At 37.8% G+C, this 23,464-nt stretch overlaps 1 protein-coding gene across 2 annotated transcripts in view; it reads left to right on the top strand.

The window, feature by feature from the left end:
• The first annotated feature begins 890 nt into the window (after positions 1 to 890).
• Positions 891 to 23,464, top strand: part of LOC121425881 (splicing factor 3B subunit 1-like) — a 40,829-nt gene continuing 18,255 nt past the window's right edge. The window contains exons 1-7 of one of the 2 annotated variants that reach the window (XM_041621968.1): positions 891 to 975; positions 14,960 to 15,171; positions 15,810 to 15,902; positions 16,923 to 17,040; positions 20,541 to 20,614; positions 21,248 to 21,329; positions 22,837 to 22,949. In XM_041621968.1, coding sequence (XP_041477902.1) covers positions 945 to 975; positions 14,960 to 15,171; positions 15,810 to 15,902; positions 16,923 to 17,040; positions 20,541 to 20,614; positions 21,248 to 21,329; positions 22,837 to 22,949 — 723 coding nt within the window. In that variant the 5' untranslated portion in view covers positions 891 to 944. Of the gene's footprint in view, positions 976 to 14,959; positions 15,172 to 15,809; positions 15,903 to 16,922; positions 17,041 to 18,258; positions 18,922 to 20,540; positions 20,615 to 21,247; positions 21,330 to 22,836; positions 22,950 to 23,464 lie in introns of those variants that run through there. The other variant, XM_041621969.1, reaches the window with a different exon arrangement.

The following is a 23,464-nucleotide window of genomic DNA, read 5'->3' on the forward strand; positions in this document are numbered from 1 at the left end:
GTTATATGCACATCTTGGTCGGTATGCAGATTGGCAGAGTACTGATGGCGTCACCCACTCACTATTTCTTTTGTATTTTATTATATGAAATATCATTCTAATTTTCTCCTCCTTGTCAAGTGAAACAAAGTTTTATTTCTCCCTGAACACGTGGAATTACCATTATTTTAATAGTTTATGGTTAATTCAGTTGGTCCTTATTGTCTGTAAAAATTGAAATATTGTATTATTCAAACAAGAAAAAAAAACAAAAGAAATAGTGAGTGATGGACATCATCGACTCTCTCATTTGCATATCGCTGAGTTGCGTGTGCATTTAATTGTTTTGTGAAAAATAAGCGAAACTTGAAAATGTCATAACTTTCTTATTTTACATCCGATTTCGATGAAATTTTCAGCGTATATGTGTTTGTTTGATTTTTCTCTATCGAATCAAATCAACAATTTTTTGGGGTGGACTTGACCTTTAAGGCTGTTACATTACAGTGCTAGTAAATTACTACACGCAGACTTTGATAGTCGACCTAAAAAAAATATGCCCACCTCTCACTTTCTTGTCTGCTCTTCGATATGATCCTCCCCTCTCTCAGTTCTCTCCTGGATTTTCTGAATTTTCTCTTCTCTTCTTTTCTCTTCTCTTCTTTCTCTCTTCTCTTCACTTCTCTTCTCTTCTCTTCTCATCTCTTCTCTTCTCTTCTCGATCTTCTCTTCTCTTCTCGATCTTCTCTTCTCTTCTCTCTCTCCCCTGAGTGTGTGGGTATGGGGGTATTTTTTGAGAGCATAATAACCAATTACCCCCAGAGTAAACGCCCCCATCACTTCGATCCTGCCCATGCACGAGCCCTCATCAGCGTGCAGTGGAGCAAATAAAGGTCGCACGGCGCGCGCGTTCGACGAGCGCGTGTGAACGCGCGTACGTTAATCGTTTTCATTAAGCATCAAACATGGCGGCCGCAGAGTATGCAACTCGTGAAGGTATGATTCTAGAAATGTTTCTTGTTTGGTGCTATGATTCACTCTATTGATACAAATTTGTAAGAAGAATGATCGTAGATTTTGAGACGACAACTTTGATTGTTTAAAAATCTGTTTTACTTGTCTGTTATGTTGTATTTTCAGTGTTGTTGCCGACGAGAGTTGGAACTTCGGTGATCATTTTTTTTATTTTGTCATTTGTGTACTGTTGACTGATTCGTGTGGTGGTACTGGTGTCATTATGCTGATAGTGATATGGCTACAAGTATAGTGAGTAATTGTATGGTCAGTTCCCCCATGTCTGCGCGGTCTCCCAAGTCTGCGCACCCGCGTATCTGCGCGATTCTAGTAAAAGAAGATACGCAACGAACACGAACTTTACACATGCAATACATAGACAGGTATTCATTAAAAAATCCGACTCAAAATGGTGGAAATATAATGAATTCAGGGCATTTCATGTGACAGCCTCAAAATGCAGCCTTTCTCATCAAAATCCCCGAATCGTGTGCAAAGTGAATGAGTGCGCAGACATGGGGTACCATTTTTTTTTTCAATTTGAAAATGACTGCCCGAGGTTTTTTCCAAGAAAATCATATATTTCTTTCACATTTTTATGAGATATTTGGCACACTAACTCATTATGAATAATGATGTAAGGAACATTATCAACTGAAAGATTTTGTGAAATAAGAAGAAATTCATGTTAAATCTTAACTCGAATTGTTAGGTGCGCAGACTTGGGGCCCACCATCATATACCCAGTTGTTGTGTGTCCGGACCACTGATCTCTCCCCTACCTGGATGGGAACAATAACGCTGATTGGCCTATTCCGTGTTGAAGCACCGGAAGTTGTACCTCCGCACGCCGAGTTCCCCCAAAAAAGCCAAAATCGGAGTAGAGTCTGGTACACGGCAATAGTCATGATAGTGTTAATTCTTAATTATACTTACCAAATCAACTCTTATAACAGCACTTTTCAATGTGAATTTATACCTGATACAAAGTTTAAGATGTCGTCCTGTGCCACGTATAATTTCACTTATTGTGACGACCGTGGAAACAGAGAAAATGGGATTACTTTTCACAGTTGTGATGTTTCTACTAAGAGGAAACAAGGAGGCTCAAATACACGTCTGACTTGGTTGAGGTACAGATGAGGAGTGATTTTTATTTACAAGTTACAAAGGTTTCTGACAATCATGACAATAGTTGGTTGAGTCATAGTGGTTTCATATAGTTAGGCATAAATATCTTACAGTTGTAGTTAGGCAATGATACATGTATTGGCATACATCTCCCCCCTTAGTTCAAGAACCTTCAGATCAAGAAACTTTTTACAAACAATGCTCAATAGAATTGTGAATAACAACTCTTTTATAATTGAGGTATCAATTGTTCCCAAGTCCTAATTGGATTCTTTTCAGAGATAACAGTTTTCATTATTCCCAGTCTATTTCTGTACTAGATGATTACAAGTTCTTAATGAATTTGGTTAGTTTATCTGTTAGTCAATTAATCAACATGTACTTTCAACTTCTTTGATACAATAATTTCCTTTCTTCCTATCTTCCAAGAATTGCTTTGGTAGTTACCGCTACTTCTACAATTGATCAAAGTTGTGTTAATCTACAATTGTTACTGATGGTTACTTTCCATCATCAATACTACTTATGTGGTTTTCTTCAATTACCACTGATTTATTTACAGATGTATTTACACGCATAGTGAGAGTTGGTCTATTCATGACTGTAATAGGTTCTATTGTTCACTAAATATCTAGTTCTGGTTCTGTTCGAACTTCTATTGTGTTACTATCATCACTTCCGTATGATGGGTATGACAAAGATTTAAATCTAAGAATAAAAGGCTTGGTGATATATATTTTGTTGGTATTGCATCAATACTAACTGGTTATTTGTTACAATTAATATAATTATTCAACAGTTATCAATCATTATTAACGAAGTATTCATTACACAAATGAGACGTCAATGTTCATGCAGAAATTGATCAGAATTAATATTTGATAGTGAGTGAGAGCAAAGTAAAGTAAATAGAAACATATGAAATTAACAATATTATGGGTATTACAATTGCAGACGCTCAGGTGGTTTGGATACCCTTCCACTTCGAGTGGTTGTGGGCTTTGAGAGTGTGATTGTTTCATGTCTCTGTGATCGTTGATCATTTTGTTGATCGCGTTGTTGACGTGACAAAGGCGCGCTGCAGCTCTGGGCGCTGGATGCGGAAGGAGAAGGGGGCATTGGTCGAATATGTTTTCTATTTCTTCTATACTCTCTTTGTTCTGTCTTTACATTGTAGCTTCTTGGGGTCTGCGCTGTGCTGGTTATGTAACCAGATTGCCACGTGCCTGGCTTTGCACGAAATATAACCTTTTGATTGGTTCGCAATGGGGAAAGGGAACTGGGTCTGGCTCTTGAATTGAAGTTTGCCATGTGCTTTCTTTGTCTTTCTTTTAGCTCAGTTTGCAACGGGGGTATAGCCTGAGGGCAGAGAAGGGATGACTGTACTGGAATGCAACTTCTTAATAATCTCCCATTCAGGATTTGAGATGGTGCAAATCCTCTTAAACCATCCATGGGTGTGTTCCTATATTCTAGCAATGCATACATGGGGTCATTCCCACTCATCTTTGCTCGTTCCATGAGCATCTTGATTGTCTGAACGCACCTTTCAGCTTGACCGTTACTTTGTGGGTATGTGGGACTGGATGTTATGTGCTTTATCTCCCACTTTTTTGTGAACTCCCTAAATTCAGAACAAACAAATTGACGGGCATTGTCTGATATGACGGTATCAGGTATACCGTTTCTTGAGAAGATTTCATTCACAGAAGAAATAACTTTGTGAGACGTCATTTCTGTGAGCATTTGTATTTCGGGATATTTTGAATAGTAATCTACTACAAGAAGATAATTGACTCCATCCAAATGAAATATATCCATCCCAAGTTTAGACCAAGGTCGGTTAGGCATTGGGTGCGGTATTAGCGGTTCAGACTGTTGGGCTTTTCGTGTAGTTTGACATGTAATGCATCTTGCTACCTTGTCTTCAATTTGTGCGCTCATCCCAGGCCAAAATAGGACTTGCCGCACTCTTGCTTTAATCTTGACTATTCCTAAGTGCGACTAATGCAGGACATCTAACATATCCTTTTGTAGACAAGATGGTACTACAAGTCTGTTACCTTTCATGATAAGGCCATCAATTTCTGTCAACTCATCACGGAATGAGTAGTATGGACGGATATTGTTCGGAATATCGCGCTTACTTTCTGGCCATCCATTGCGTATGAACGTGTTTATCTTTTGTAGAATAGGGTCACGTTTCGTCTGCACTTTGAATTGTTCAAGTCTAGGGGCTGACATTTGCATTATGCAATCGACTGTCTCTATTGCGATGTCATGGGTTTGTTCAGATTTGAAATCTGAGTTGCTTATCGGCAGCAGTCTGCTTAGTGCGTCGAGCACAAACATTTCTTTGCCTGGCTTCCATCGCAAATCTATGTCATATGACATGAGATGGAGCCTCATTCGCTGTAGTCTGGGACTAAGTTTATGCAATGGTTTGCTGAAAATCCCTATCAATGGTTTGTGATCGGTGAATATCGTCACCTTCTGTCCAAATATATAGTCATGAAATTTACGGCATGCAAATAGAATCGCACTCATTTCTTTCTCAATTGCAGCATAATTCCTTTCTGCGTCATTTACGCGTCTAGATGCGTATGCTATCGGGTTGGACTCGTCATGCATCAATACTGCACCTAGTCCTTCATTCGAGGCATCGGTTGCCAAGGAAACGGGTTTCTGGGCATCATACAGCTTAAGCGTTGGGGCTGATGTTATCTTTTTCTTTAAAGCATCAACTGCATCTGCATGTTCAGGTTCCCAATGCCAAGCTATATTTTTCTGTGTTAATTGTCGCAATGGCGCTGTGATTTCAGAAAGGTTCGGAATGAATTTTCCGAGATAAGTCATCATGCCAAGAAGGGTTTCAACCTCCTTCTTGTTAGTCGGGTAGGGTAGATCAAGTATCGATTTGATTCGATCATCACTCGGTTTGACACCGTCTTTCGAGATAACGTGTCCAACATACTCAATTCTATCTTTGCGTATTACTGATTTCGCTTTGTTCAGCTTGAGCCCTGATGCTTTTACTTTCTCTAACAGTGCTTCTAGTCTCGCATCATGCTCTTTTTCGTCTTTTCCCCAGACAAGTATGTCGTCTGCTACGATTTCTACTCCTTTGAGTTGTCCGAACTCATCTGTCATTGCTCTTTGCCAAATTTCACTGGCAGATGATATACCAAATGGCATGACTTTGTATCTATATCTACCAAACGGGCTATTAAATGTCGTATAATACGAACTCTTCTCAGTTAGTGGAAGTTGCCAATATCCACTTGTTGCGTCAAATTTCGAGAAAACTTGCGCTCCAGCCATTCGGGCGGCTACTTGTTCAAAAGTAGGCATCGGAAAGTGCTCTCTTCGGATGGCTGTGTTCAGACCACGGGGATCTAAACAAATTCGGACTCGACCATCCGGCTTATGAACTACTGTCATTTGGTTAACCCATTCGGTGGGTTTGTCTACTCTCTCTATAACACCTAATTCTTCCATGCGTGCCAATTCCTCCTTAACTTTATCTCTAATCTTATGTGGAATTGTTCGCGGCGGGCACTTAACAGGTTCTACATCTTGACTAATAGCAATACTATACTCATGATTTCTTAGTCTCCCTAATCCTGTAAATAGATCAGCATGCGCCTCGGTAGGGTCATTGTTTCGCTCGCGTGCGCGATTGGGAGCATCATCATTCGCTTTGCTTGCTCGATCGCTCGCTTTCTTTGTCACATCATCAACGTTTTCGTCAACTTCATCATCAATTCTCTTAATTAGATTCATGTTTTCACATGCTCTCAATCCCAATAATGGTGTCACATCACCATCAACCACTTGAAATGTAATGAGGTATTTATGCTTACCCACCATCACATTGCAGGTTGTCTTCCCCAGTGGAATCATCAAATGCTTAGAATATGAGCGCAATCTCACTCTCGTCTTTTCCAGAATCAATTTTGTCTTTCTGAAAATATGCTCAGGAAGAATATTAACTTGTGCTCCAGAATCTAACTTAAAGTTAACGTTCACTCCATCAATGGAACACTGCTTCTTCCATTCTTCCTTGTCTAGTTTATCAACAACTAAATCAATGTAAACTAATTCATCATCATCAGATTCATCTTTATATCGATATTTCTTTGTCGATTCACGGGTTGGTCTATTGTGGCGTCCATCCTCGTCATCTCTTTCGAGGTCCTCTACCTCTCGTCGTCGGTAGCTTCGTCCAGGCTGGTGTGGTCGCTGACGTCGAACTTGTCGGTGGTCATTATCATCCTTTGATCTCTGGCGTTGATCATTTTGCTGTCGATGGCATTTCGACGATCTTGAGAAATGTCCTATCTTTCCGCACTCCCTACACTTCATTTTCTGCTGGGCATTTCTTGCCTCGGTGTACGTATGTGCAATAAGGGCATTTCTCTCGGTTCTGTTCTTTATCATAATGTCGTCTACGTTGCACAAAGTCGATATCGGCGTTGGAGGGCGATCCTTTAGCGTCTTGGAGTTCCTCCATCTGCTTTGCACTGTTTTCGGCTACATTGCAAATTTCAAGGCATTTCTGCAGATCCAGGTCTTGAACTTGAAGCAGCCTTTCTCTCAAGTTCGTGTCTCTGATGCCACACACTATTCTGTCTTTTAGCAGGTCATCTCCAAGCAGCCCAAACTCACAGTCCTTAGTCAGGGCTTTCAGGTCGGTTACATAGGCACTGAAACTTTCTCCTGTCTTCTGGTTCCGCGAGTTAAAAAGATACCGGATAACGGATAAGTTCTTCCGCGGTTCACAATATCCAGATAACTTTGTTTTCAATGCACTCACTTTACCGTCTTCATCAGATGTGAATTGAAAAGTTTCAACGATCTGCTGGGCTGTGGGTCCGGCAACATGAAGAAATGTTGCGTATCTCACACTTTCCGGTTTCCTTGTCAGCTCGGAAGCCGTCTCAAAAAATTCAAAGGCTCTCAACCAGTCTTTCCAGTTTCTGGACACATTTCCCTCAAAGGAAAGGGGTCCTGGGGGTTTTAATCCCGACATGGTGACTCCTCAAAATCAGAACTCGGACGATTTCAAAATTCAAATTCAATTCAGTGTAACAGGTTCACTCAAAATGTGATCACTTCTGACACCATGTGATGTTTCTACTAAGAGGAAACAAGGAGGCTCAAATACACGTCTGACTTGGTTGAGGTACAGATGAGGAGTGATTATTATTTTCTGACAATCATGACAATAGTTGGTTGAGTCATAGTGGTTTCATATAGTTAGGCATAAATATCTTACAGTTGTAGTTAGGCAATGATACATGTATTGGCATACATCACAACAGATAAGACAAGCTGGTGAACTGCATAGTTGTAGACTTTATGTAGTCCCATGTGCTCAAATACATGTGTGGTAATTCTAAATTACCAGAGCAAGTTTCCAAAACTTTGAAACTCTGGGGGGGGGGGGGTTATCGATTGTTGTGATTTCTCTGGAAGCGTGATGAATTCAAACCATTATTCAAATAAATATTCAGTTTATTCATATTCACAAATGTCACCAAATTTTCTGAGTTTATCAATCATGCTTCGCATATCACGACTGAGACACGAAAATTCTGACCGTGTATAGCATGTATCGTGAAACTTAAGTTAAGACTGAAAATCTGCCGTTTCGGAGGAGTTAAAAAAAAAAAAATTTTGCAAAGCATATAGATCCTGACCGAAATAGACTGATTTTGGGGACAAGGACTGGATCTACAAGGTATTCTGAAAATTGTTTTATCTTTTATTTGTGAAAGGACAATAAAATTTACAAGCTATAGGTACATGTACGGTATAGGACTAGGACTTTAGGGGGCTTATGTAACTTGTGGCATGTGAATTTTTGATATTTCTCTGTCAAGAATAGATCGAATTGTTTTTTCCAAGAACTCTTTATTTTAAGTACGTAAAAAAGACATTAAGCTACAGAGATGGATTTACAGACTTCAGAAATTTCACAGAACTTATTTTGAGATGCCGAATGTCTTCAAAGAAAAAATGTCTCGGTGGAGCAAAAAAAAAAGGGGTGGGTTATCAACCAGAAATTTAGATGGTGACGCAATAAAAATAATCTGACAAGCAAAAAAGGGTTATCAACCCAAAATTTAGGAAGGGATGCAAAACAAAAGAAATAATCTGACAAGCATCAAAAAAGGGTTATCAACCAGAATTTCAGGGCAGACCACAACGATTTTAGGGGGGTCCACCTGAATTTAGGGGGGGATGCAGGGAAAAAATTGACAAGCAAAAAGAACCAAAAAAAAGTTGTCAACATAAATTTTGGGGGGTCTGTCCCCCACCTAAAATTTAGGGGTACAGGACCCCCCCCCCCCCCCCGCTTCCTACAGTGTATACTGTGTAGAGGATAATTGAAGAGCGTCGATCGATGTGACAGAAGGAAAGAGAGAGAGAAGGTCAAGTCCACCTCAGAAAAATGTTGATTTGAATCAATAGAGAAAAATCAGACAAGCGCAATGCTAAAAATTTCATTAAAATCGGATGTAAAATAAAAAGTTATGACATTTCAAAGTTTCGCTTATTTAAAAAAATAGTGATATGAACGAGTCAGTTACATCCAAATGAGAGAGTCAATGATTTTACTCACTATTTCTTTTGTGAAGTTATAGTTTGAATTATACAATATTTCAATTTTTACGAATTTGACGTTTAGGACCTCCGTGCATGCCGGAAGCACAAAATGTTAAAATAATGGAATACCAACCGAGATGTGCATATAACTGTTTTGTGAAATGAATGCCATAACTTTCATATTACATCCGATTTTGATGAAATTTTCAGGGCCTGCTTGTTGAATTTTTTCTTTTTATTCAAATCAAGTTTTTGTTGGGTGGACTTGTTCTTTAAAGGGCGAGTCCACCTCATTAAATTATTATTTGAATAGAGAGAAAAACACACAATAATGCTCAAAATTTAATCAAAATCAGAAATAAAATATGAAAGTTATATTTTTAAAGTTTCACTTAAGCGATGAATTTTTTCGCTGTATGTTACACTTGTTTGATTTTTTTTTTGGGGGGGGTGGGGTAGACTTAAAGGGGGGGGGGGTTCAAGCCCAGTGTTATAAGCCTTCATAACCTAGAAAGTCCTCGCCATATCGATCCTAAGATGGTTATTTGGAAAACCTCCAAAATACCCCTAGACAATTAAGTCAAGGATTTCATCCATTCTTCCGTAGGTGAGAAAAACACCAACCCCTTCAAAATTATGTTTCCAAATTGTATACTGGGAAAGTACCATGGTTTCAAGAAAATTGCGAATTCTGGCACCTTAAATATATGAAGTTTTGTATAAAAAGCAATGAGTGCTACAGTGTGCAGACAGCTAGCGTATCGCTCACAATGCACATGCTAATGGAGCGATCGCGTTCCTTTTGGGGGAACTGGTATGGCGGACAATAGAACTCGCGGGCTTCAAACAAAGGACCCTCCCCGCATATCCAGTTAGGGGAGAGATCAGTCGTTGTAAGTCCGGACAGGTTGTGTGTACGGACGATCAATTTTAGAAAGTCATTTGGAAAAATTTACAAGCGAAGTTTCATCAAATTTTTAGTAGAAAATGTTAGGAAAATATAGAGATTTAGAGAACAAAATTATAAAATGGTAGGCCTAAAGTCACCCTTAAACTAAGTTTGCAAATTAAATTCTAGATTTTGATTTGTGTCAGGCAGTGACCGGACAGTGGCGCACCAGTAGAGAATTGCTGATGGTGAACTTGAGCATTTGAATACTGTAATGCTGGTGTGTAAATACTAGTGCTGTTGTCGGGAACAAAAATCCATGTCGACATGTCGCTTAAAAATTAATCCCGACATCGACAATGTCGACATGAAAAAGGGACCGTAATTTAGCCTAGGCTCCCTAACAAAAAAATCATTCGATCGTGGAACATAACACTCTCAATCAAATGTATTCACCTTGACACGAGTGATATCCCCACACTAGATCTAGATCTATATAATACAGGCTCAGTTCGGGAAAACATATTTTCACTAAGCTAGAGTGAATTCACTTTAAAAATCACTGATTTAATCCCATCTTTTTCTGGAGAATCAAGTTTTGTACCACGATCCGGTCTCGAAAGCATTGCGCAATAACACTCGGAGCAAATTTGAGAATCACCAATTACACTAGGTCATTTTCAAACAAAAGTGGACATGGGGGTGAAAATTAAAACTTGCTAGAAATCATTAGGCTTCAATGTTTTTTGAAACTAGACATCTTAAAGTATATTTTTCCATTTCATTTACATGAAATTATTAATTATGTCTTGAGATACAGTGAATTTTATGCAAGGGAAAATAAATGTTACAAAATGTTGATTTTTGCATTAAAATTCACATATTGCCTATCACAATATAAAATTTGTATTAGAAGCGCATTTGTTGGCAAGATACAAGCTGTGTATTGTATCTAACTTCTAAATAGCAAAAAAAAATTCTGTGAAGTGTTTTTCTGAAAAAAATTGGGTTTCGAAGTTGTCAAAACGGGTTGTCGTGTCACTCACGTTTTAAATGCAAAAAGTTTTCTAGAGCTGTGTATTCTGAAAATTAATTTATCCCAGTACTGGAGCAAATACAGTTTATCTGTACCTTATTGTATATGAAGTAACTTGGTCCAATGTGTTAAGGTAAAGCTAAAATTAACTGTTAAAGTTGTGTCGTGTCACTCACAATGTCGTGTCACTCACGAAATGTCGTGTCACTCACGGTATTATATTGTGTATAAGAAAGGACATCCAGTAATTTTTGAAGCATTTTACCAGGGATACAGTCAAAATGTTGTTCCTGAAATCATTTAGGCCTATTTTAGGCTAATAATTTCCTCCAACTTCCTAATTTTACTCTTTTTTTTAAGGAAATATTGAATTTGACATTGAGTTCATCTATTTTCTCTTCTCTCTGTGGTTGCCTTGGTTTAAAAAATCCTGACAATTTTCCATTGGTGTGAAGACTCGGATCCTAATTCATATTTTGGTGAATGTACTGTGATTATAAAGAATATAACAACATAATCAATCAAAATTATGAATGTGTCAAGAGATAAACCACTATACTTTTATAGCAATGGACATATTTACAATGCATAAAGGGTTGGTGATGGTTCAAGTCATACCTAGGTATTACTCAAACATTCTATGTCTCCATTTACAGAAATGAGCAGAAAGTTCATCTTTCTTTTGAGCAATGTTATTTCTTTGTTATACTCATAGCTAGAAAAGTCAGGGATCCTTTTTTTGAAATTTGCAGAAATTTTAGTGGTAAAGTAGTGTACATGAGATATAAGAGATCACCATGAACACCAAAATTTTTTCAAAATTCGGAAAAGGAAATATTTTTCTTTTCCTTCTGATTGATTTGATTGATTAAATCAACCTTTTCATTTGCCATAAAGCTTGTATTCCAGGACATGAAATAAACAAATTTGCAAGAAAACATAAACATTTCAGGTGAGAATGTACTGAGATTTGATAGAACATTTTGGATATTGCTTGAAGCAGCTACATGCCAAGTTCAAAATCATTATTTGTTCGGCCACCATTCATACCGCTAGTGATTAACTACATGTAGGATCTGAACAGCAAACTACCGTAAGCGGGCCGATGTGTGTTCAGAGCAGATTTGTATTTACACATATTCATTACAACAAAATGATGCATGTTCATGTAGGTCCCAACAAGTCCCAACCGAGACCGCATTTTGATTTGAGCAACTTTGGATGGGTTGCCATGTACCAGTAGATAATTTTTTTTTTTGGGGGGGGGGGTACCCTGATAAGAACAGAGCTGGACCTTGAGGGGAAAAATCTATTGAGGTATAAAGGGAGCCTGGTTGGGATGCTGAATTAGATTTTAGTGTGACATCCAAGGGCTTAGAAAAGGAAAGGCTAATGACTTGTAGTTTTTATGTAATAGAAGCAGACTGCAAGAATCAGGTACTGACTGCGTCTTTCACCTTGTGGCTTTCCCTGGATTCCTGTGGTATGGTATATGATCAAATAATTAGCAATGAAAAGGTGCTTACAAAATTCCAGCTAAAAGCATAGCTCTGAATTTTGGTCAGTGCCTACATTGTACATGTACTGCCTTGGGAGGGTCCACATACAAGCAGTGTTCAGGAGAAAACCTAAGCAGCAACGTGATTGTGGTTTGGTACCAAAAAGACATTGAAACTGCATGTCCTATTTGGACAATGCCTAAAATATTAAAGGAGGATAATGTAATCCAATATTTCAAGAAAAAGGAGTCATACATGACATCATTGGCTACAAGACCATGCCAGATGATGTGACTATTGAGAATACCTTTCTTACATGTACAAGGAAAAAATATTCCATCCGTTGTGGATGCTAAATTGTATAAACCTGTAAACTTTCATATACAGATAGGGAGAAAAAGTTAAAGTTTTGAATGATATCAGGCCACAAAAATTATGTTTGAGTTGATGTCAATGCCAAGACCTCATAACACCTCCTTCAAGTGCCCCCTCCTCCTCTAAAAAGGAGAGTGGTAGAAGCCCTAGTGTGACAATGTGGTATGGTATAGGGAATGTGAGTTGATGGGCAAATATGACCATAAACCAAGAATAAAACATCAGGATGACATATTATGACCTTTAAAGAAAGCAGTTATTATGTTATTAAGCTTGTTTTTTGGTTAATGGTATTTTACTCTTCTACATCATGAAAAAAATACTTTCAATGTTGAGATAAATGTTGTATTTTTGCACTTGTCGTGTCACTCACGTTTTGGATGTCGTGTCACTCACGGTATATAGGAGGGTACCATTTTTAAGAGAGAAGGTTTGATTGATTTTGACTATATGTGTTAGATAGGTACACTATGTATGTCCATTTACTGGTACTCACAGTACTCCATGAAACCTACTTGGGCACGAATCCAACCATATGTGTTAGTGGTCAGAAACCCATGTCCAAAATTTGTCGTGTCACTCACGCACTGTTTTTTAATCATATCTACTAAACGAATTGTTGAATTCAAATCAAACTCGTAGTGGCCCATGCCAGTCCTACATTGTATATAATATAGTAGTCATGATTGATTCATAACCTTTAAGTTTGAAGATATGATCCCTTAAACCTCTCCGATTGTCGTGTCACTCACGTTTGAAAATGACCAATAGTAATCATTGCGTATTATACGCTGGTACACATGTGCTGCAAATGCAAGCTCCTCAAATTGACAGTAAAAAAATAATGAAAATCGACTGATAATTTCAGTATCACTTCCGCGGTTACAACTTTGATAAAAACGTTTATGTGAAAAGTAATGCATTGAGGAGCAACGTATTATCAAGCACGGTGAATAGCGATGGGTACATTATGGATGGGTACGGTGAATGCTACTACGCTACGCGCTCGCTATTCGCTAGCTAGATCTAGAGCGATCGTTGAGGGGCAGCTCGATCGGGCAGGCCGGCCCACACTCAGGCACTGACGTATTTCTGCTGCCGTGCAGCTCGCAGGTATTCTTTTTTCATTTAATGTGCCGCTTTATAGCTGAATAAACCTTTTAATCGCGCCACTTATTGTGGATAAAAGCTTCTAACTTTTCAGCTAAGCTTTATACTCGTGACCTTAGGCTAGACCCCTTTTTATTTTATGTTTGCATGTCGATGTGGGTGCGTGCATGTCGACATGTCGGAAACATTGAAAATCCTTCGTATGTCGACATCAATGTCGATATGAGGCCTATCGACAACAGCACTAGTAAATACAAATTTGCAGGAATGTCTTTGTCGTGCCACAAATATATGACATCCAATTTGACTCCTGAATATACACTGTACTAGGCCCGTTTCGGATACACGTGTACACGCACGGTCAAGTCAGTGCACGACTGCACGTGTACTAAATTCCATCACCGTGTACACGGTAGCATCTGCATATTTGCATGGGACTACTAAAGTCAGTGAACAAGCTCACAGCCTCACATTAAATATTAGTTCTCAGACACTGCACATGTTTTAATTACTAATATATGTCAATATATTTGTCAATATATTTCAATTAATCTAGAGTGAGTTCACTTCCAAAATCGCCGATTTAACCCACGTTCATTCTGGATACTCAAGTTTTTGTACAATGAAAGGGTCTGCTCCGGTCACGAAAGCTCGAAAGCGTTGCTCAATCACGCTCAGAGCCAATTTGAGAATCACCAATTGCGACAGCGATAATTGCTACAACTTACGTGTTGTACGCTCGTACACATGTGCTACAAGCCTACAAACAAAAGCTCCTCAAATTGGCAACAATATAATGAAAATCAATCGATAACTTCGGTTTAATTTAATTCTGCAGCGATCTGTGCATGCATGTACGTTACAGTATACAAAATGTGCATCCAACGAGCGTCGGCGATAGCTAGGGCCTTGCAATGATTTATTTTGCATTCTTTATTAATTTAATGCGCTGCTAAGCTGAGTAAACTTTTAATTTGCACCAATTTTTGTGGATTGATACTTCAGACTTCTCAGGTAAGCTTTAAAACCATGACTTAGGCTTTATAGACCCCTTTTTATGACATGTTGATGCGGGTCCATGTCGACATGAAAACATAACTCGCTCTCACAATGTTTACAACGTGTACACGACCGAAAAACACGCCGTGTACACGTGCATCAAAAATGGACTTTCAAAACGGGCCTTCACTACATGTAGAGGTGTAGGCCATGCCATCAAACCATGCTGTTTGCCTGTTGCAAGGTAACACCCTACTGATGGGTGATTGTCAGCATATTATGCGATAATATATGTATAATCTGTTTTTTCCACAGATTTCCAACGTCAGATAGAGGAGTTGCAGTCCCGCACCACGTCACTGCGCAATCAGGTCAACGATGAAGGGCCTGGCAAAGAGAATGAAAATGGAGAAAGGATAGGGTTTGCAGAATCTGGTCACTTTGATAATGAGATCTATGATGGTGGCAAGGCACATGGAAAGTATGATGGCTACGTTTACTCTATCCCTACAAATGAAGCAGATGAGGTAAGTTCATATTCATTTTATGTTTTTTATAAATTATATTTCATTAATGCTTAAGTGCTTTAAATTGCAATGGTATATGCAGCAGCCATTTTTATTTTCATTAATCTGAAAGAATAGAGGTATGGGTGGATTTGTGGATTTTTTTTTTAATAGGTGAAGGGATATGTTATAAATGAACATGTGACATAGATACAACTTGAAATTAGGCAATTGTGGCAGTGTGTTGTCAAAAGTAAATTATTTTTCAATACACCTCAATTATTGTTTAGTTATAATCTCTATATGGACTAGAGTAGACCAGGGCCAGACTTGGTACTTGTATTGTTGTTCCCTTGAATGGATGTAATTTGTATGAAAGAAATGCATAGAATTTTCACTAAATTCAGCTTTAGTTTTTATAAAGTCAACCATATTTTTCAGATCAAAATTTTAAGGGGTGCCCTTGTGGGCAACAGATGGCACTATGTGCCCTTGCTCTGCCAAAGTAACTGTAGCTTAACTGACAAAACGTCTAAACTAGTAACGTGTATAAGAATCCTTGAATATGTCAGACTTATAAATGAATGAATAGCAGCATTTGCTTTAAAAACATTGAAATGACACGATACATTGCTGTTGTTTTAAATCTGTAACCCCAGGATGAGGATGACTATGGCTCCAGTACTCTTATGCAGAAGAATACCTACACAGCGCCCTCTTCATTGTTTTCAGATGCACAGAAAGCCGGAAAGGTAATTCATAGATACACTAACTTTCTTTCACATGCACAACTTCTAGCAGTATGAACCGTTAGATTACCCATTATATTTTGAAATATAATGCTCTGTTTTATTCCAGTAAATTTTAGATGAACATTTGTAGTGAGCAGTTATTAAAGTAATATGCATTTGTAGACTTTGCACAATACGAAATGATAAATTATTTTTATATAATGATTTTATTGTTTTGCATCTTGCTGACGTTATAAAAAGTATAACTTGTATCTAACTCATACATGCATGATACATCAGGGAATAATTTTCCTGGTATCGCATCGCAATTTGCTCCACATTTTTGAAAGACTGCTATAACTAAAGTCTTTTGTATAGCATATTTTTACATAGGAGTGTACATGACTTAGTTGAGAGCTTTTCTCTTATGGCCCAAAATGCTATTCAAATTTGTAAAGCAAATTATTCCTTGTACACATTTACAATATGTACCTTTTTGTTTGGGGGGGTATGGATGGAAGGAGGTATTGCTTTAGTTTTGTTTACAGTACTATTTGTGAAATGATATTAACAGAGACAAGGGTAAGGGTGGAGGGGATGATATGGGTTCCATAACACAAGGTTAACAATTGATCGTATACTCCATTTTTGAAATTGATTGTACATTGTAGTTAATGCAATCAATCATAGAAAAATGTTCTGCAATCATTGCTAAGTTTTGTGTTACAGGCCCCCAGAAGATTTTATTTACATGTTAACTCTAAAACAAAACAATGGTTGCTTAAAACTAAGTAATCCATGTATGAAATGTCAAAATTACTATTATTTCTTGGAACTACTCTATTAATCATTTAAAGCCTCTAATGGCCCCCCAGAATGCTCTTTTCCTTCCAGCTTAAAGGGGGATCAGCCCCCTTGAAAACCCCGTCAGAGACGCTGCCCCTGAACCCTTAAACCTGGACCCTGGCCAAGGGTGTTCCTATTTCAGATTTTTAAATGTTGGCCGGTATGTATTATTCTATATTCTCTTTGACTTTGCAGGACTATGACCCAATGGCGGAACATCGTATACCTCGTATCATGGACAGGGAGGATGAGTACCGGAGACTTAGACTCAGACAAAAGATGTCGCCCGAGAGAAACGATCCTTTTGCAGATGGTAGGTTTCATAGCTTCATCTTTCTTGTATTTTCATTCATTCTAAAATCTTACGTTTGCATACAATCTGTATTTTGTTGTTATAAGAGAAATGTTTCTTCCATCTTTGCTTTTGGTTATTTTTGTGTATCTTTGAAAGAAAACTATATTTCTGTTTACTTGGTATTTAACCTTGTATTAAAGCAAGTGCAATCTACATTTTTGCTCATTTAAATACAGATCATGCAGTATATCAAGCAAATTCAGTTCTTGTTGGAATATTTTATGTTTTCAAATAACTTTCTATTTTTTTCCAATATTGGAAAGGGAGACTTGTAAACCTGGAATCTTGAAAGGTTCATGTAAAAGACTTGAATTATCATTAAAATATATAGCTCTGTCATGCTGTTGATGGACTCTTGGTGTCTAAAGATGCCACTAACCCCTCGATTCCGAACTGTGGCATAGTCCTATCAGATATAGGGGACCCAGGAATTGACAGCTTTGTGTTGGGGAACTGATGCCTGTTCTCAAGTATTGTTCTGTAATTTCCCAAAATATTGCAAACACACGTCAATTGATTTTAAGGGAACAATAACAAAACTGTATTTATATTAAGTGAAAAGGAAGTTTGCACCTGCTTTTTTAAACTAAGCTAGAGCAGAATCACATTTTGTCTGACAGGACAGCATTAAGATATTAAAACAGTTGTTTAAACTCTTCTCCTATATATGTACATATATTTTAGTAGAAAATCAAGTCCATATCCAAGAATTAACTGCCAATTAAAAAATTGATAAGCTCTGTGTGTATAAAATGGATCTGGTGTGTTCTTATTATGCTCCTATAACACAAGTACTTGTAGTTGATTTGCCACTTTGCAAGATCAATTCTGATTTGTTACCGGCCAATCTGTAGACCAGAATACGCCTGCTACAGTGATCTCAATTGATCTTTGCCATTTTGTAATTGATTTCAAATTTTGTGCAATAGGGGGCACTGAAGGGTCATGCAATTCCCTGTCACCTGCTTATGTACTTGACTTAAATAAAGAAGACAACATTTTTTTCAACTTAAGAAAGGGAATTCCCCTTGACTGGTATTGTCTGTAGGGAGTTTCCCTTGACTGGTATTGACTTGATGTATGTGTATCACATTAGTTAAGTTGTGATACCGCATACTAATATTGCTCTCTTACCTTTTTTCCAAACAGCGCATCTCATTTCTGTCATCTGATGAATAAACCAAGGGTACAGTGTAAATAATAGGTGTCTATGGACATGGTTAAGAGCACGCTTGTTGTTAGTGACTCTGAAGGTGTCAGATTCAGAGATTATGTATGTCAGTAATGCTGAATGCATGCAGCATTTTGTAGGAATGATGTTGCAACATCTCAAGAGAGATTTAACTTTTATCATTGACTTTGATAACCAATTAGAATGATTAATTTTACCTTGATACAACCCATCATGTCAAAAGAGAAGAAGATAAGCAAACAAAGGCAAATGAACATGTACTGCATTGACCTGCATAATTACTTTGTCTATTAAAAAAAGGAGTTGATATGTACTTCCTGATGAAACATCTTATTCATAAACTAATAGAATGTGTGATATTTTAAGACTAGGTACCTCATTACATTGAATGCAATATGTTCGTGCGACAGTCAAACTAATGAAACCGACCCCAGACCGAACAATGCTATTACATATGGCATATCATCGGTCGGTTTGGAGCCGGTTTCATTGGTATGACTGAAGCAGTAGGTAGTGTACGGTAAGATGTGTAGATTAAGCAGCTACCGGAGTGTACTAATGACTTACAAAAGATTGATTTCATTTAGCCCGGCATCTCTTTTGCGATGGCATCGGAAGGTGAAAACGACACCAGGCCTGGCGCTAGAGTACGTATAAAGGTTTGACTCCAGAGACTCGAGAACATGGCGTAAATTCTTGGTGTTATGCACCTCAGATGAGAAATGGTTCATCTAGGTGCATAGCGAGAAAGAGTTTCTGGAAGGGTATTTGGTTTTATTATATACTGTACGAAAATGAGTGGTTATGTTGAAGTCGATTTGGGATCAGATATGGGACACATATGAGAGGTTGTTGAATTTTCATACACACTTCAAATCCCTAACCCGCAAAACTGAATATTATAAGATTTCATGTTTGTAAAATTATCAAAGGATTTCCATAGCACTTCACCTTTCCATCACTTTCTCTCAGTTCATAGAATACCTTTAATATTGAAAGCCAAGACATAATCCAATGCAATCGAGAGCTGTATGTGTATTGAAATCTACATGGGCGCCAAAATATTAAATTTGATCTATTTCGATAATTTAAAATTTCTCAGAGATATTGGTCTTGTTACATACAATTGATGTACGGACAAAAATTAACATAAATGACATCCGTAATATCTTTCATCACACTAGATTTATATACATTTACATGTACTACCAACCATACTGTGTCCCATATGTGTTCTATCATGTTATATATACTATACATGTATCACTTTCAATGAAATGAAATACATAAACCAACCACATCTCAATTGTTCAAGTTTGTAAAGCAATTGTGATCCTGTTTTTGAAGAAAAAAAAAGTGTAAGTGGTTTCAAAGGACAGATTCTCTTTGTATAGTGTGAGTTATGCAGGGTGATGAAAGGAAACATAAGGGATTGGCGGGTTGTTACCCTTAGAATTGCCTGCTGCCCCCTCCAACATTACCGCTGTGCTCATACTCTGCTCAGTAAGAAGATGCTGTTGAAACACTAACAGGTGTAAAGCTGGAGGAAAAAATAATTCTGTGAAACCAAGTAAATTAGATGCCATTTTTTAATTTGAATGATCTTTTCAGTGAACACATTAAAATGTTTTCCTTTGCAATGCCCATGTGAGCATCTGTAATGGTTGATATTCTTTTATTTACCCCGGTAGATCATTTTCTTAAGATCATCACTGGGAGGTGAAAAAACAAACAATTTTCTAGATTGTCACACACAAAGAGAAAACAATTGTACATGGGTCAGCAACTACTCCACAGAGAACATCGAACACCAAAGATACTATTAAATATTGGTGTAGATAACACTTGAGGTGTGGTTTTTCCTTTGGATATGTCATATGTTTGTCAGTACAATGCACAGAGTAGGCAAAGCTCTTGGATTTGATTCGAGTATGAACTCAAATTGGTCCTTCTCTTTTGTGAAGAAAGGAAAATGTTTGTGTTCTTCCATGAAGGTGCAAAATTGATAGTAAAGAAAACCAAACACTTCCTCTGCTTTTCTTTGCCTACTCTGCCCAGTTGGTAACTCCTAAGCAATATCTCAAAAAATTGCCTTACAATTTAGAAGTCCCCTTCCTAACAGACTGTTCTCCATTTCTTTTCCTCTTTATTTCTCTTTTTTTGCTTGGCTCAATTTACATCTTTTCATCCCCTCCTCCTCCCTCTGTCGTCCCTCTTCGTCCGTCTCCTTGTTTCCATGGTGACCATTTCCATGTACTCACTACAGGCGGTAAGACACCTGACCCAAGCCTTGCAACCTATGCCGAGATCAGAAAACAGCAGATGATGAGCAAAGAAGAGGTGAGAGCAAAAGTCTTTATATTTATGAGTTTGAGTTTGTTTCTTTTCATTAGTAATTATATTTTTAAAGACCCCATTATTGTTTGACAGGGGCTTTTTGTTCTACTTGAATGGGGTTATCTTTAATACCTATATTGAAATCGGACAACAACAGATGATGAGCAAAGAAGAGGCGAGAGCAGGAGAAAATGCATATATTTTGGACAGTTAACTATTTCTCTTGCTCTGAACAAATGTGAAATTCCTTTATTTTGAAGCCATCGATGAAATGATTTGGGGTCACCTTTGGGTTATGTCATCATAGAAAAAAAGTCCTTTGCAATGGTGAAATAATGTAAAGGGACAAGGATTCATATCAGAGTTAAAAGCCTTTAAATCACATCGAACGTTCCTAAAGGTTGACAATCACTTAACTATTCCCCTTTGACCATTGAAAGTAAGATTAATAGGATGTTTTGTTCAATATCACTGAGTTTAATGCAATTGATCTAGTTTTTTTATGTCTGAAATATTGTAAACCCTATTTGTGTATATTTCTTGAGAGGTAGCATTTTTTGTCTATTAATTTTTATATTCATTGAGCATTCAATGTTATAGTTTATGTAACATTTGATATACATATTTTTTCTTCAGGCGGCCTACAAGCATCAGATTCAAGAAAAGAGCAAGGCAGGCGAACTCTTCATCAATAAAGAAGTGGAGAAACCCAAACCAGGTTAGATCTAAATAATATTATTGCTCCATGTTTATCCAAATTATGAGATTAAGTAATTAGAAGAGTCAAATTTAATGGTATTTCTGATTGTGTTAACAATCAGAAAATGACCTAGAATAAAATCACCACTTACGTGTTTGTATTAGCGGTTAAAATGAATGTGTGAATATATTCTGCTAAGAAATGCTGAGTAATAACAAAGGAGAACAAGTAATGCATTCTTCCTGGTTGACTCGTCTTATTCTAAGCTATACTAGTACACTATTGCAAGAACAAAATGAATTAGAATGTAGTGTTCTGTGTTCATATGTCTCGAGATTATAGGAACATACCTTATAGTTGTTTGGCTTGCTTTTTTGTGCAAGAAGAATATAATCTTTAGAATCTTCAGTTTGTGGTCTGTTGTCTGTTTAAACCTGTGTATTTGTAATTGTGACTTTAATCAATTATGGCCCTGTCTGATGAAGATTTGCAGTAAATTCAAATTAAACTTGCAATTGAATGAAATGGATGGGAATTTTTAGATAAACCACCATTTTAGTTTAATGTGAATCAATCGCACTTGGGCCTCATTGCATAAATTTACTATTATGGTTATCGGTATCTTTACCATCCAATGGTACTGTAACTACCATGGTAATGCTCAACAACAGCCAATCGTAATCAAAGATTCCATGCGAGTGACCATTGGATGGCAAAGTTACCATAATGGTATCTCTTTATATGCAATGGGACCCAGTTTGTGATACATGGCCCAGGGCCCCATCTTACAAAGAGTTATGATTGATCCAATCAGTCATAACTCTATGGAAATCCATCAGTGTCATAATTTTTTCTACAGGAAATGTGCACACTGTCCTTTGTAAACACAGAGAAGCACAGTGAATTTTCAAGAAAACAATGAATGCATGAATATACATCAAAGCTAGAAAATATTTTGAACACACATGCATAGTAGATGTTGACGTTGCTGGCCGTCCATAGTTGTGATTGATCAAATCAATCTCAACTCTTTGTAAGATAGGGCCCAGGGCGCTGTTTCATAAAGCTGTTTGTAAGATAAGAGCGACTTTAAGAACGACTGGTGAACCTTTCTTACGCGCTTAACCATCGCCAATGTATATACCATTTACCACAAGAAAGGATCACCAGTTCTTAAAGTCGCTCTTAACTTACGAACAGCTTTATGAAACACCCACCAGGGGGGTGTTTCACAAAGATTTAAGTATGACTTAGAGTCGCACTTAAATGTCTTGTTGCGCGCAGTATAAAAGGCATGACAGCATTGGTCAGATCATGCCAAGGGGACGCGCACTACTGCGTATTGATCAATAAGATTGCGCGTTGCATATCATGTACGCGTCTACATTTAAGTGCGACCTAAGTCATACTTAAATCTTTGTGAAACACCCCCCAGGAGTCTGTGTTGGCGCGTGGTCTTGTATTGATTTTTGTTGTGTACTAGCCACTGGTAATAATACGTTTCTTACATGTATGTTTATTATAGCCAAGAGAAGTAGATGGGACATGGCAAGGGGAGGTGGAGATGGTGCAGAGACTCCAAGTACAACACCAGGTCTTACTCCAAGAAAGAAAGCTAGTACATGGGACCAAGCAGAGGTAAGTCAACTCAACAGGGATTCTTTGCTGATAAGACCCGGCTATTTTGATAAATAAAATGACTGTGGGCGTGTCGTGGTCTAGTGGTTCTCTCTCTCGCCATTCAAACAGAGGGTCGTGGGTTTGAATCCTAGCCATGGCATGTTTTCCTTCAGCAAGAAATTCATCCACTCTGGGCTGCACTGGACCCAGGTGAGGTGAATGGGTACCCGGCAGGATTAATTCCTTGATGCTCGAGCGCTGAAAGGCAGCTTGAGGTAAGGCCGCGGTAATAATTAGAACAACGCACCTCAGAATAGATTGTGTCTAGAGAGATGGTGCTATACAGATGCCTATTATTGTTATTATTATTACTGGGGGAGCTGTATTTGCCTTCCTGTCTTCATAGGTTAGATTTAGCTATAAAATATAAAATGTGCATGAAAAAGGATGTATTCTGTATATGCATGCATAAAGCTTGAGTGTTTTATTATTGGGTTGGATTGAAAACGGTTTCTACAGCATGCTCAGTTAAT

Source organism: Lytechinus variegatus, chromosome 13, assembly GCF_018143015.1.
Source record: "Lytechinus variegatus isolate NC3 chromosome 13, Lvar_3.0, whole genome shotgun sequence".
Taxonomy (NCBI): domain Eukaryota; kingdom Metazoa; phylum Echinodermata; class Echinoidea; order Temnopleuroida; family Toxopneustidae; genus Lytechinus; species Lytechinus variegatus.